Genomic DNA, 14,661 nt, shown 5'->3' on the forward strand with positions numbered 1-14,661 from the left:
GATTGATGAGTAGCTGGCTTCTGTAACTACATTAACCTGCATGGTTTGAATGGGCTCATCTTCTGAAGTAGTTTAAATCAGTAAATATGACAGCATTGTCCTCCCTATGTACTCCTCTGCCAATGTTTTATATGCAAATCCTATAATCAGTGACTGTCTTTCCACACCACTGATGATAACAGTGACCTTAATAAGCACTACTGTTAAACCCACAGTAGAGTGCATCTACTCCGTAATGGCTTCTTTGACTGACACACCTAAAAACATTTTTCAGTCTTCATTTACTTAGTGCTCTACTGACTCTCCGTAGTACCAATTGTGTAAGAATGTCACGTGGTACTGTGTTAAACACCCTTGCAGGAATCTTTCATCCACACCATTACTGATGAATCTAAGCAAATGAGATGGGTTTGACAGGATGTCTATTGGGATTTCAGAGAGATCGGTACAGTTCTGTGATTCTGACTGACCACTACTAAATATTACCTCTAGAATTGTCTGCCTGCTCTTTCATTTGAAAAGGCTAACTTCTTTCACATCCCCACTGGGAACCATAACTGGTTATCTGGGTTGGCTGAATAGTCCACTCGCAACACTGCTACAGTGAGAATTTTACAGAAAGTGGACAAATCTTAGTTCTGAGTGTCTGTCCTTGTTGAAAGGCCTGCATTATCTGTAAGACTGATGTAATGATGACACTGGAAACTACACATAGGAGGCCATCTCTTAGATATGAAGTCTTTGTGTAAGAGCAGTACACACTCCTTTCAGAAAGAGATGCCTCATCTCTCAGAGAAACCCAAACGGTTTTTGGCTGAAATATTAAAATGTTGTGAAGAAACTTAGGCAGAGAGATGTGTGCTTGTCTAAATGGTTTTCTTACATGTGTTTCTTAAAATAATCAAGCAAAAACTCTTCTGACATGGGAAGTGTAGCTGAAGGGGTGATGTGAAAATCCAAATTGCCCACACGATGAAGAGCTCTTGAGAAGGAGAGATCAGAATTTGGAGGGTCATTGTCTCTGGCCTTGTCTTGTGTATTTGAGTTGTAAGGTTGTCTTTGGTGGGCCATATTAATGCCTGTAATTTATTTGTAAAGGAAGCTGGAAAAAGTTGTGTGGCCTGTTTGATTCAGGTGCTCTTAAAAGTTTGAAAAGAACATAGCAAGTTCTTACAAATCTCTGCTAGAGGTATGCAGCAGCCTGTCCTATCAAACTGTTGATTGGCATTAAATATATTCAGTTTTTCATAAGCAAATCTTTAATTCATGTAAAGGATCTTGGGAAATATGTAAAAAACAAATGCCATAAGGTTAGATGCAGAGTTTTTGATGAAGAATGGATTCAGAGGAAATACTTTACTTAAGGAATTTTTCTTTCCCTTAGTGGACTGTACACATGTAAAGCGCTCCTCATACTTTCAAATGGAGTGTGTTGATTAAACCTGAGAACTTCAGTTTGCAGCAAAAATATTTTTTAGGTGTTGGGGCATAAGCAGAGCGAGCTGTTGCTAATTCTTGCTGGGTGTGTTCGGGGAGGGATTTTTTTTTTTAATGACTGCAAGAAAAAGAAGTAACAGGCTCTAATTCCTATTGTACTTCTTCAATTCCTTTTCAGATGATGTGTAGCAGAAAATTAAACCTTTTAACTCCCTGCAGGGCTGGCATTGAAATCTTTATCTTGGAATTTAAAGAGGAGGTTCTTGTAATGACATGTAGCATTCTCAAGTTTTTATGCTTTTTGATGTTAAGGTTGATGAATGGAAGAAAGAAGGAAATGATTGATAAATGTAGCTTAACTAGTGTTATTTACGACTTGGCCTCTTTTGAAAAGACAGTTTTTTGTCTGATTATTTTTCCTAAAATGACTCATATGTGGTCTTTCCTTTTTAACCATCCTCTTCTGCCTTTTCTTCTGGTCCCTCCACAAAATCAGTTATACGCCGTGCTTTTTGCAGTCATCTGGCCAACGAGGGTCTCGGAGTCATTCCTGTAAACACTGATTATAGCTTTTCATATGACTTGCCAATACATAGCCCAAATATCATGTTAAAAGCATGATGCTGCAAGTGCTGCTTGGATTATTTCAGTGAACTCTGGCCCAAAATAATTGTCTCAAACTCAAGTTGAACTTCTGAGTTGTTACATGGTGGAAAAACAGATCACTGAGTAATAGTGGAGAACACTGAAAATGGTAGAAAATTAGTTTGGAACCCTTTGTGGATGCTGGAAATTTCTCCAGTGGAGAATGTGCTTTTAAAAAGTAAAGAAATGAGCATCTAGTGTGTGTTTTAAGAATGTTCTATTATAAAAGAAGGAATTTTCTGACCTAGGTCAAAGCTTTTAGGACAGATTGTTTCCTTATGAGCACTTTTAAACAATGGTTATGTTATTAAGACTCTTGGCAAAAAGTCAGATTAAGGGGCGGGAGGAGGATGATAGGCACTTCAGGGAAACGTTTTCTATGTGATCCGGTCAGAAGCTTGCAAGTCCTTTTTGCAGGATGTAATCGAATAAAATGGAATTTTCCCATTAAAAAACATAGGACATGAAATTCTCAAAGACTTACTGGGAGTAGTTTCACTGCTGTTTTCCAAATATGACCAATTTAATTAAGTTTAATTGAATAAAACAAGATTCTGGATATGGGAACAGAATTGAGGCCTGAGAGAAGATACGTAGTCTACTCAATCAGCTTTATTCCTAGGCTTTGCTTTAATATAAGAATTTAAGAAAGCATCTTTTTTTATACTTATTTAAATAACATCCTTGGTGATATGTCCCTTTGGCATATACATCAAGACTGGGACACTTTTCTTTATGGATATGATGCCTTCAAAGAAACATACCCATTTAAAAGCCAAAATGTCAACCGAGGTATCTTCAATCTGTATGATGCATTTGTCTCTGTCTCCAATCTCTGCCTCGTTGTCAATTCCATCTGCCTCCACTTATTTTCTGATACTGTATTTGTACTACATGCTTATGCATATTATCAAAGTTTTATTCTGGCCTTTAGAAAAAAACTTCTGCAAGCTGGATATCAGTGACTTGATCTAATGTGAAATGTGGGGTACTTCTCTCAAGGCAAAAAAACAGGTCAATATTAGTTTTGAGTCAACATGTGATTTTGCAATTCAGATTGAGTACTATGCGTCTTTATTTTTGTACAAGGTTAAGATTTTCAAATTGCAAGGTTTTTTTAATTAATTTAGAAAAAAGAAAGCAGTATGCAGTTCAATAAATAGTCCCTATACTCAAAGTTTTTGAGGTGGCATGGTAGCTATGGAGGCATAATGAGTTTTTGAGGATATACATAGGATGATCTTAATTGAAGGCATGGAGGCAGGTTTTGAGATGTTTGTCTCTAAAACGGACTGTTCCTGAATATCTGACTCTGAGTGACTCAGAGTATGGTGAAAAATATGAAATGAAAATATGTCAATTCTATTATCAGAAAGAACAAGCTGAGAGAATGAAACCTGGTTTTTATGTATACTTCTGCCAGCTGTGATCTCTGACAACATTTTCAAACCCTTATCTGAAAGCAATGTGATGCTAGTCTGCCTTCTGATGCCTAAATGAGTAAGTATAGCAGTGAATTGGGGAAGAGGGTAGAAGTGAACTTGTGATCAAGTTCATGAACATTATGTCCGTTGTGCCTCTGTAGATCCGATTTTGACATGCGAGGAACCATGGGATTAAAATTGCTGAAATTCAGCAGTCTTGCTTTATTATCTTTAATTTAAGTAGAGACTGTCAGTGTGTCTATATACAAATATACTGAAAAGATCTAAAACTTTGTAACTCAAAGGTAACTGAGAACTGCTAGTTTTCAAATTTCTGAATGTAGTATTTTCCAAAATAAGAGACCCAAGCAAACATCCAAAAAATGAGTGCTTATGGCTTTCTTCCATGAACGCTTCTATCAAAGTTTTCACAGTAATCTTTCATAAAATTTGCCTATTTTAAGTAGAAAACATAGTAAAAGCTTTCGGGTTTTTTTTCTTTGAAGATTCATTTGCGATTGGGAGAGAAGCTTTGTGAAATCCACTATTTATTGGAAAGCAGGGCTGATAATACTCTTAAGGCACTATACTAATGTTTTGGTACTTGGGAGGATTTCATATGCCTAGGCAGTGGGAGGTTACGGATACTTACAACCTTGGTATAACCAATGTATATATGCAAAATACATACATTTTCTAGATGAAGCAACACTTCGAAAATGCTTGCTAGTATCTCAGTATAGGATTCTTTTCAGACAATAATTTGGAAGTAAATTTATGGCATCAGCTTTTTTTTTATAAGGATGTCCCCTGCTGGTGTTACGACTTGGCATGCTGCTGAGCAGCCTCCTTGCTGAGCTACAAGGTGTGCGGGAGTGTTAATATTCTCCTTTAGCCACCTGGTACACGTGAAGACAAAATACGCAGTTGCCTTATTGCTTCAAGGCAGATTTTAAGCAGGTGCAACCAGTTTGGTGTTCTGGGAATTCTTGAACCCAGTAGCTGCTTTTAGAAGCCATGGGGGAGAACAGGCCAAGGAAGAGGCAGGATATTGTGCTTTATTTGTGTGGAAGTAAGGGGGTTCTCTGGCTTGATTTCTGCTACTGTCTAAGGAGATCGGTGAACTATGGAGCCCCAAAGGGTACGTACAGCTTTCTGAGGCTCTGCAGGTGGGTTCTGGGGTTGTGGGAAGAAAATCAGATTGGTTATGTGGGCAATGCAGGGAGGTATGAATATAACATTGGAAGAAACCAGGACAGATGAAGGCTAAAACCTTCTTCAGGTCAAATTTTATTCCTGTACCTTAGACATAAAGATGTCTTTATGTTTCAAGCTTCCTTATCAGTCAGTAAAAAATAACTATCAGTTTATCTAAACCGACAGGTGTCCAAGTGTGCTGGTTACATAAAGGTGGGAGCATAGAGGAGAATGCTTAGTGTGGGAACTAATCACAAAAATTGACTTAATGGTTGTATTGTGGAATATTATTCCAGAGGAAATCAGAATAATTGTTTCAGTCTTCTGCTTTTTTATAGTGGACTGGATACAGTATAGCTAGGTATGCTGTAGTGAATAAGCTCTGTTGGGTGGAAAGAAACTGGGTTTAAGGATTTGTGTGATTATTATTAATCATTGTTGGGTGGATGAGGAATCGGTTGTATGGTCGCATCCAGAGGGTAGTGGTCAGTGGCTCAATGTTCAGATGGAGATCGGTGACAAGCAGTACCCCTCAGGGGTCCATATTGGGATCAGTACTCTTTAATATCTTCATCAGTGACGTAAACAGTGGGATCAAGTGCACCCTCAGCAAGTTTGCAGGTGACACCAAGCTGAGTGGTGCGGTTGACATGCCTGAGGGACCTGGACAAGCTCAAGGAATGGGCCCATGTGAACCTCATGATGTTCAACAAGGTCAAGTGCAGGGTCCTGCACCTGAGTTGGGGCAACCCTCGGTATCCATACAGGCTGGGGGATGAAGGGATTGAGAGCAGAGAAGAACTTGGGGGTCCTGGTGGATGGAAATGAGCCGTCAATGTATGCTCGCAGCCCAGAAGGCCACCTGTATCCTGGGCTGCATCCAAAGCAGCATGGCCAGCAGGTCAAGGGAGGGGATTCTGCCCCTCTACTCTGCTCTGGGGAGACCCCACCTGGAGTCCTGCGCCCGGCTCTGGAGCCCTCAGCACAGGAAAGACATGGACCTGTTGGAGCAGGTCCAGAGGAGGCCACAGGAATGATCAGAGGGATGGAACACCTCTCTTCTGAGGACAGGCTGAGAGAGTTGGGGTTGTTCAGCCTGGAGAAGAGAAGGCTCCAGGGAGACCTTACTGCAAGCCTTTCAATACTTGAAGGGAGCTTATAAGAAAGATGGGGGCAGACTATTTAGCAGGTCCTGTTGCTGTAGGACAAGGGGTATGGTTTTAAACAAAAAGAGGGTAGATTTAGCCTAGGTGTAAGGAAGAAATTTTTCACAATGAGGGTGGAGAGACACTGGCCCAGGTTGCCCAGAGGGGTGGTAGATGCCCCATCCCTGGAAACATTCAAGGCCGGGTTGGATGAAGCTCTGAGCAACTTGATCTAGTTGAAGCTGTCCCTGCTTATGGCAGGGACTTGAACTAGATGAGCTTTAAGGGTCCCTTCCTATTCTGTGATTCTATTATCATGTGTTAAAAATACCATAAATCAGCATGTGCCTAATACTGAAGACACATTAGTGGACAGGTCATTTTAAAGCTATTTCAGTAAGAATAATTTGTCTGGAGTTAAAAATTCTTTGTTACTTAAGAATCATTATATGAATCATGGTTAAATGTATAATAGACTTTTTATTTGGGACACAATAGGGAAGTGTTTGAGCTCTTGGGTACAGATGCTTTGCTACAGAGCAACTAAGCTAGCCAGTGTTTTCAGATGTTTTAATGGGTATCTGTTCTCAATACGATAAAAACAGAATTAGATTGACATAATGACAGAGCCAAATAGTATTTCCAAAATCATCTTCAAAGCTGCAACTTGTGACACTTTCTTTCTTCCCCAAACATCTGTCCTTGAGAGTTCCTAACTAAGAGGAAGCATTTCTTTTCATTTCCAGAATTTATCCTACTCTCCCTGCTGTTTACAATGACCTGCACAGGACTTTTAAAGCAAGACTCCTCACATATACCTTTTCCTTCATACTCATCGTTCTTAAGGTCTTGCTGTTTAGCTGCTCTAACCTCTTTCTGCCACAAGCCCAACTTCTTACCCACAGTATCATTAGCTGCTGTAGCCTGCTGAGCCTGGCACTTCATTGGTCTTCCTGCTAAAGCTCCAGCTTCTGTTTCTGTCAGGTATTTCAGAAATGCTGGAGAAGTCTTTATTTACTAAAGAAAAGCCTTACCCCTGACTAGAGCCTGAAAGCACAAAAGATGTGTGCCAGGAAACAAGAATGGACATATGGTATCAAGTGATGGGCAAAACAGTTTGAAACTTTTGACACATGCGTGAACATATGTAAGCTCATTTTACCGCCAAGTATTGTCATGCTATTAAATTGTCTGGACAAGCAGTTTGCATTGCTTCTGGAGGTAGTAAGTCTTCTCTTGCTAGTCTCTGATGAACAAGAAGTCAGTCTTCCCAGGCTTTCATCTTGCAGAGTGTGTAAAGAGGTGCCAGAAGCTCCTCTTCAGAGGACATAGAGGATATCTATCCCGGTGTATACAGCATTTCTGCTTTGGTAGTGCTCGGGACTGGGGGGGGTGTGGGTGGAGCAGCACCGTGCAGGGAGGTTGTGTCAAGTGTCTTCCTAGTGCAGGCAGCATTAGTTCTACCTTGAGGTCAATGGAGATGATGGTAGAGGCATAATGGGGATGAGTGATGAGGCTACCCTTGTAGTGTATTCTGGTGGTGCAGCACAGGGTACATGGATTACTTTTGTGGCTGGCATAAAAATGGTAGCATCTGATAACTGCAGTCATGCCTTGAGTGCGTCCTTGTTACTGGTGTATTCCCCATTATTAGCGTAATTCTGAAAGGCAGGAAACTGAATTTGTTCCTTCATCATTTCAGTTAGAAATGAATCATTAAGTACATAATTTTGTTGAGGTACAATTTGTAGATGAATGCAGTAGAAACAGACAAATGTTGCTACAGAAATTAGAGTTTAAACTAGATATAACACAGCTGTGAGTTGAGCATTTAGAATTGATTTTAATATGAAATCTGTTTCTTATGTGAAACATAAGTTTCCTGATTTTTCTGTTAGTTTGAGAGAGTTTTTTTTAGGTTTGTCATGCTAACATGGTTGTGGAGCTGAGAATTCAAAGAATGTTGGAGTAATGCAGAAGACTGATAATCTTCTCTCAAACCTTTCATTTAAAGACTGGTTTAGAAGCTTGTCAATCGGTTAAGTGGCCTTCACAGAGGACATACAACTTTCTCCAATAAGATTAAAGATACTTTCTCTAATTTGTTGGATATTCTACCCTCAGATTATCTATAAAAGGAGCAAGGGAAAGGGCAAGAACACTGCAGGAATTTTTAGTTTTTATTCTGAGATTCAATTGCATCTAGACTACCTGTTTGTATTGAAAATGTTTATCATTGCTTTCATGTAGGAAGTGAAGCAATTTTGGAAACATCCCATTTTGTCTTGTGACTGCTTCTTTGATAGAACTGATAGTTATTTTTAATACTGAAAAAAAGAAGCTGTATCCTGTATTGTACAACATCTTGCAATATGGTATTGAGAAAGTATTTCTTACTGTGCTGTAAGATGTGAATTGGCATACTTTTATCCAAAACCTAAGACAGTTAAAATACTAAGTTTCTACACATGCTAATATGTGCTTATTAAAACAAAGTATTTTGTTTGTTCCTTTTATTAATAAAAAATCTCCTACCAGAAGCTGGACATAACTGGAGATAATTATTTGATGGTTTTGTTTAATAAATGTGGATTGGAAGAGGAAATTTATATGGGTTTGTAGAGAACAAAAAAGATTACTATTCTAGGAGTTGCATACTGATGCTCGGAGTTTAAGTCAAGGATTGCAGAAACTCTAAAACGGTGTGTAAGGAGTTGAATTTATTCGTAAATTATTATGAGTTCTTCCCTTTTCAGTAGAAGGGTGAAGCTACTAGATTTTGCCTGGATAATTGTTAACCATACTAGTATATTATGTAGCTGCTTCACCCAGTGTAAAACTACTCCACAGTTTTTAACACGAGGTTTGTCTCTGCCCATAGTGGATATCGTAACATGACAAGACTAACTGCTACAAAGATCTATTGACTTCTTACTGCTCTGTCTGAAAAGATATGACCAGTGCCCTGAAATTCAAATATCCTGAATGCAAAGAAAGAGGACAAGGAAAAAGCTGAAGAAGTTTGACTTAATAATGTTTTGACTTTATCAAAAGTGAACTTACTTGAGGTCATCTAATAGGCTTGAGAAGGCTAGGGCAAGGAAAATGGTAAGCATAAGTTTCATAATTTGGAATTAATTATAAAATTCTTACAGAGTGATTTTTTTTTTTTTAGGGTTGTTTTTTTTTCCAAATTCTAATATAATATCTCCTTTTTTTCCCTACCAGTATCCCCTTATGTTTGGACTGATCCTTGCATTCTGCTGGTGTTCTTTGGTTTGCTGTAGTCGAATTTATATGGGAATGCATTCAATTTTGGTAAGAAAATAATCCTACGAAACTTTTGTTTTAATGTTGTTCTGATTTCATAAACTTCCATCACACTTAAGTTTTTATACACCAGTAATTGTATATAGATTTTTTTTTAGAATGTCCTACCATATAAGAACAGAATACTTCTTCAGCAGAGAAATTGATATGATAGCTAAAAGTAAATGTCAAATTTCTGTTAACTTATACTTTTCTTTCATAAACTCAATCCACAGTTGAAACTTAGCCGATGTTTAATAGCAGTTTTAGTGCAGAAATTGATGACCACTGTAAAGCACAGACTAAGTTTTCCTCTACAGAGTAAAAATAATTTAGCAGGATGAGAGAATGGCTGTTAATGTCCCCTCGGGTTCCGCATCAGCTACTCAAAGCATGTGCATCTCAGAATGCCATACTAAATGCTAGGGTTTCACTTACCAGAGTTTCTAAAGAACCAAGTAACAAAATAGTCATCTTTGAAAAACAGACTTATTTATTAAAAATTATTTTAAAAAAATCAAACTGAAACACAAATGCATGTGTTGTGAAAATGGGAAGACAAGAACACTACAAAATGTTAATCATAATGTAAGACCACTAATAAGGATGGCTGAACAGGTCTTCGTGCATCACTTGCTAGAAGGAGAAAATCTAACAGGTAGAAAACAGTAAGCCTGGTAGTGAGTAGTAAAGCTGGTAGATGAACACAGTATAAAGGGAGCATGTAAAAATAAGGCAGCTCAGAAAAACAGAATGATGTATTACATTAGTGACTAGGAGGCTTCCCAAGTCAGGACCACTTGTGTAGAGGATGATGGGATGAACTGATATTTCAGCCAAAAATGTCAGCTGACAGGAAATGTCATGGAACAAGATCATGCAACAAATAGCAATGCATCATGTAGACCAGGTTTCCTATCTGAATCCTCTATAGTGTTTAAGTGAATAGAATTAACCATATGTTAATTGTTATATAAATCAACCGTGGTGCCTAAGATGGCGGCAGGTAGGGTGGCAAACATGGCAGAAGGTTATTGGGGCTGCTTCTGAAATCAGTCAATTGTGTTAGAGTTTTTATCAAGCGGTCAATTAGTGGAAGTGAATAAAAATGATTCATTGAAGACAGAGCAATAGAAATACTGCTGCTGAAAGTCCTGCTTCCTGGCTTGTATGGGAAAGTTGATAGGCATGCGAATGAAGGTGATCCAGTTTCTAGTGCTAAAAGCTTTTTAAAACTTTTCTAAAAACTTTAGAAACTTTAGAAACTAAAACTTTCTAAAAAACTTTCAGCAAATTCCTTATGAACAACTGAAGGTGACTAAAGTTGCACATAATGCTGTGCAACTGAGTGAAGGATCAGCACTGAATGATAACTATAAAAATAAAGTAACCTTTTAATTAAGAGAAGACACTTTTAAAACAACAATAAAACTGAAAATCAAGTAGGAAGCCACAGAAATTAGTCTTCCTCTGCTTTGGTAGTTAGAAACAGTTCTCCATTCTTGCAGTATTGTTAATTCTGAAGCTGGAGTGGAAAGTCAAAGCTGCCCTAATGCCTAGCTGCAGTGGTCCTTGACTGCCTTACCAGCTGTTGCTGCCAGTGTGCCTGTGTGGTGGCACCCAGGCACCTAGATCCAGTGTTGAGCTGTTCCAGCAAACTAAGATGGCAGGATTTCTTTTGCTGGGCTAGCTTTGTGCTGACTGTAGGCTGGAATGCCCCAGTCCTGGGCAAGGACCATTGTAGCCAGCAGATATGTAGATCTACAACTTCATTTGATCATGGGTTATTTGATCATAGCTTCATTCATGATCATTCATCATCTGATCATAATGCAGATGTCCTATTAATAGGTGATCAAATGCAATTCCTTACCTTTTCTTCAACATAAAAAACTTTTAATGTTGTACGGTAAATGAGAGAAGATGGGAATCCACAAGTCGCTTTTTTAGCAACAAAGCAACTAGGCTTGTACTCTTGCTGATGTAACTTAAATTCTTTTTTTTAAATAGTTATTGCATTGAAACCATATCTTTCTCTCTCTTCAACAGGATGTTATTGCTGGATTTCTGTATGCTATTCTTATCTTGGTTGCCATCCATCCACTTGTGGACCTGATCGATAACTTCAACTTAACTTACAAATATGCACCCTTAATTATCATCAGTCTCCATTTAGCCCTGGGCATCTTCTCTTTTACTTTAGACACCTGGAGTACATCACGGGGAGACACAGCTCAGATACTGGGCTGTGGTGCTGGAGTAGCCTGTGGCTCTCATGTTAACTACGTAATGGGTCTAGAGCTAGATCCTCCTCCCGATACGTTACCTTTATCTCTTTCCTCTCTCACTGTGACTGTGTTTGGAAAAGCCATACTGCGGTTGTTGATTGGAGTAATAGTTCTGTTGTTAACAAAAGTAGCAATGAAAAAAGCCACTATTCCACTGGCGTGTAAAATATTCCGCATACCACATGATGATATACGGAAAGCAAGACAACGCATGGAAGTTGAGCTTCCCTACCGCTATATTACATATGGAATGGTTGGGTTCTCCCTTATGTTTATTGTTCCTTGCCTCTTCCATTTTATTGGTCTTTCTTGATGCAGTTTTATCACTTTAAATAGGGAGAACAGAGCTAGTTGCTTTTTGAAGAGGTGCACTAGTTTGCTAAGGGAAGGCCAGTGAGCTTGGCTTTAGCAGGGTCTTCACTTTAACAACAATATATGGCAGGCAAAGCATTTAAAGAACTTTGCACATCTTTAGGTATGGTATGGGGCCAGAAGTCAAATACCAGCCCATGAGAAGTGCTGAACTCTATAAATGCTATGTCTAGACCTATTGCTGTAACAAAGTCTGTGCATGTGTGAGATGCCATGAATGTATCTGGAATGTCTGTCATACTGTACCTGTATACATTGACATTTTAACAGGTATGTCTGACAGCTAATCAGAAAGCTCCATTCATGATCTGTCTGCCATTTCATAATAATTTATTCCAGTTGATGGACCATAGACTGCTAAATTTGCTTTCCTCTATTCTTTCCTGAAGTTCTGCTTCAAGATGTTTCAGCTAATAGGCATTTCTAATGGACCAAACTTGTAATGAGGTTGAATTTTTCTAAAAAAAACCAAACAGAAGCCTTTTTCTTTAGCCCCTTCTACAGTGTAAAATGTCTGGATTGGCACTGGTAGATATCACTACAGTATGTATGATTCAGGTACTGTATTTTATGGTTTAATAACTGTGCCTTTCTGTTGCTAAAGTAAGAAATGCCATATATACTGTGATGTAAAAATGCCTAATTTGATTTAAAAACCTACAAGATTAGGCAGGTATTTTTAAATATTAGATTGTCTACATTGCTGGCATGGTTCAAGTTAACCGGAATATTCACAGTTTAGCCTGATCAAAATTGCATAAATGAAATGACCCATCATGTCCTTAAGCTCAAGATGTTGTAAATGGACAATAATCCCTTTTGTAAGTATTTTTAATGTGTATTGTAAGTTCCTGGAAGAGGATATATTTTTCTGGAGATCGTTTATACAGTGGACAGATATTAAAAATTAATTATCTAAACACAGAAACAATAAAACCACCCCATTCTGCAAAGAAATGGGCCTCACTTATTATTGCAACCTAATTTAGAAGGACCATTGTTTTTAGATATTTGCTTAGAGAATATAATCCTTATTCTCGGGGGGGTGAAAGGTATTTTTATTCATTAACATACTATATTCAAAGTTGATAAATCACTTTTACCCAATTTAACTGTAAGACAATACAATGATCAAATGCATAAACGGTTTGTGCACATCTAAATTCTACTGAATTATTATGTACTTTTCAGCTTTTCATGGCCCTTTTTTCCAGTGATGAGTACAATATGACCCTTCAACTATAATCTCATGTGCCTCTCTTGTGTTTCATTTTGTCTTATTTTAATGTGTTGCCTAATCTGTTCTTTCCATGTCAGGAACTGTCACATTGCAGCAAGAGCTATCTTACTGTCTGGCCAGACATTAATTCTGTAGTTTTGTATTGTACAGTTTTTTCAGGAAAAACATAATTTGGTTGGCAAGTATAGTGATTAGACAGACCACAAAGCTTACATTTTTGTAAACAATATTTGGAATTGGAAGGATTTTTGTATTGGAGCTCATATCTCCAAACTGTTAATATGTAAATTAACAAAATTAACTTCGTATCACTTTCCTCAAAGCAGTCAAAGTTATGGTATGCTGGCATTAGATGATGTGAAGAGCTGACTTTTCTGATGCACTTCTTCAGTGCATTCAAAATGCACCACTATGAATGTTCAGAAGAACTGATAGTGTGTTAAAAAAACTTCTGTAGTTGAAAAGAAGAAAATGGTTAGCTTGTAGAAAATGGTTAGCTTGTTTCAGTGCATCTTTCCGGATTTGGTTTTTCTATCTGTTCCTCTTTTGCAGTTTAATGCTGAACGTGCAGTAAAAGGTAAATTGGTTTCCAGGGTGTTGAGGGATGGATTTCCACTGTTTTAGCTTTGCGCACTAAAATAGTCATCGAATAAATAGCTGGGGGGAATGTACACAAAATGCCTTACGCTTAAAGCCCTGAGCAAGTGGTGTAGTTCTGATAATATTAAATTAGTCTGAGGACTGGTGAAAGTAACAGGATAACTTTCTCTAAAATTTAGGGCATAGTCTCCTTAAGTATCCTAGCTTTACAGCTTACAGTGAAAAATGTTTAAATTCTAGCACAGAAGGGACAGATGAGTAAAACTAATTTTTTAAGGTACGTACTTGACTTATAGGAACTTTGTTTACAGTGCAAGAATGTTCTTAAAGCTGTCTTTTCTAGCTGTGCTTGCTCTGCTATACTATTAATGGAAAATAAAATCTACTGTGGAAGATGCAGAATGGGTGAAAAAATTATATGCAGGTAGGGCTTTCAACAGGTTGAGAAAAATTGCACTGTAGGTTATTCTACCGTTACTCATGAATATATATATTTTCTATTTTTATACATTACGTAGGGTAACTTCAGAATGCCATATTCCATGTATCACATAGTCTAGTACACAGGAAATATATATCAGAATGTTTATGCAGCACCTTTACAACCCTATCTTTAAGACTGCAACTACTTTACTGAAGTTTACATGAAAAAAGTTTTACTATTCTATTTTTGTGTTTTATAAGGGGCTAGGCTCAAGAGGGCAGTTTAGCACAAAATCTGATGCAATATGAATACTGTTATAGAATAAAGAATTGCAGAAATACAAAAATTTAAAAATACAACTTAAATATTTGTATTTTAGTATATTTTTGTTTAACAAGCAGCTAAGATTCCTTCAAATCGGGCATAACAAAACAGTAGGTAAAACTGGAGCACTTTCTTTGACCTAAACTATTCCCAGAGTTGAACATAAAAAATGTTTCTAGTATGAGCATCAGCTGGTACCAAATTATCTACAAATAAATTTAACATAGCTTTAAAAGGTAGTTAAATGACTTTTCAG

At 37.8% G+C, this 14,661-nt stretch overlaps 1 protein-coding gene across 1 annotated transcript in view; it reads left to right on the forward strand.

The window, feature by feature from the left end:
- Nucleotides 1-11,758, forward strand: part of SGPP1 (sphingosine-1-phosphate phosphatase 1) — a gene marked incomplete at its 5' end in the record, with an annotated part of 15,973 nt that extends 4,215 nt beyond the window's left edge. The window contains 2 exons of the mRNA XM_010290849.1: nucleotides 9,077-9,166; nucleotides 11,207-11,758. Coding sequence (XP_010289151.1) covers nucleotides 9,077-9,166; nucleotides 11,207-11,758 — 642 coding nt within the window. The remainder of the gene's footprint in view (nucleotides 1-9,076; nucleotides 9,167-11,206) is intronic.
- Nucleotides 11,759-14,661: the final 2,903 nt, after the last annotated feature.

The sequence above is a fragment of the Phaethon lepturus genome, unplaced genomic scaffold (genome assembly GCF_000687285.1).
Source record: "Phaethon lepturus isolate BGI_N335 unplaced genomic scaffold, ASM68728v1 scaffold12877, whole genome shotgun sequence".
NCBI lineage: Eukaryota > Metazoa > Chordata > Aves > Phaethontiformes > Phaethontidae > Phaethon > Phaethon lepturus.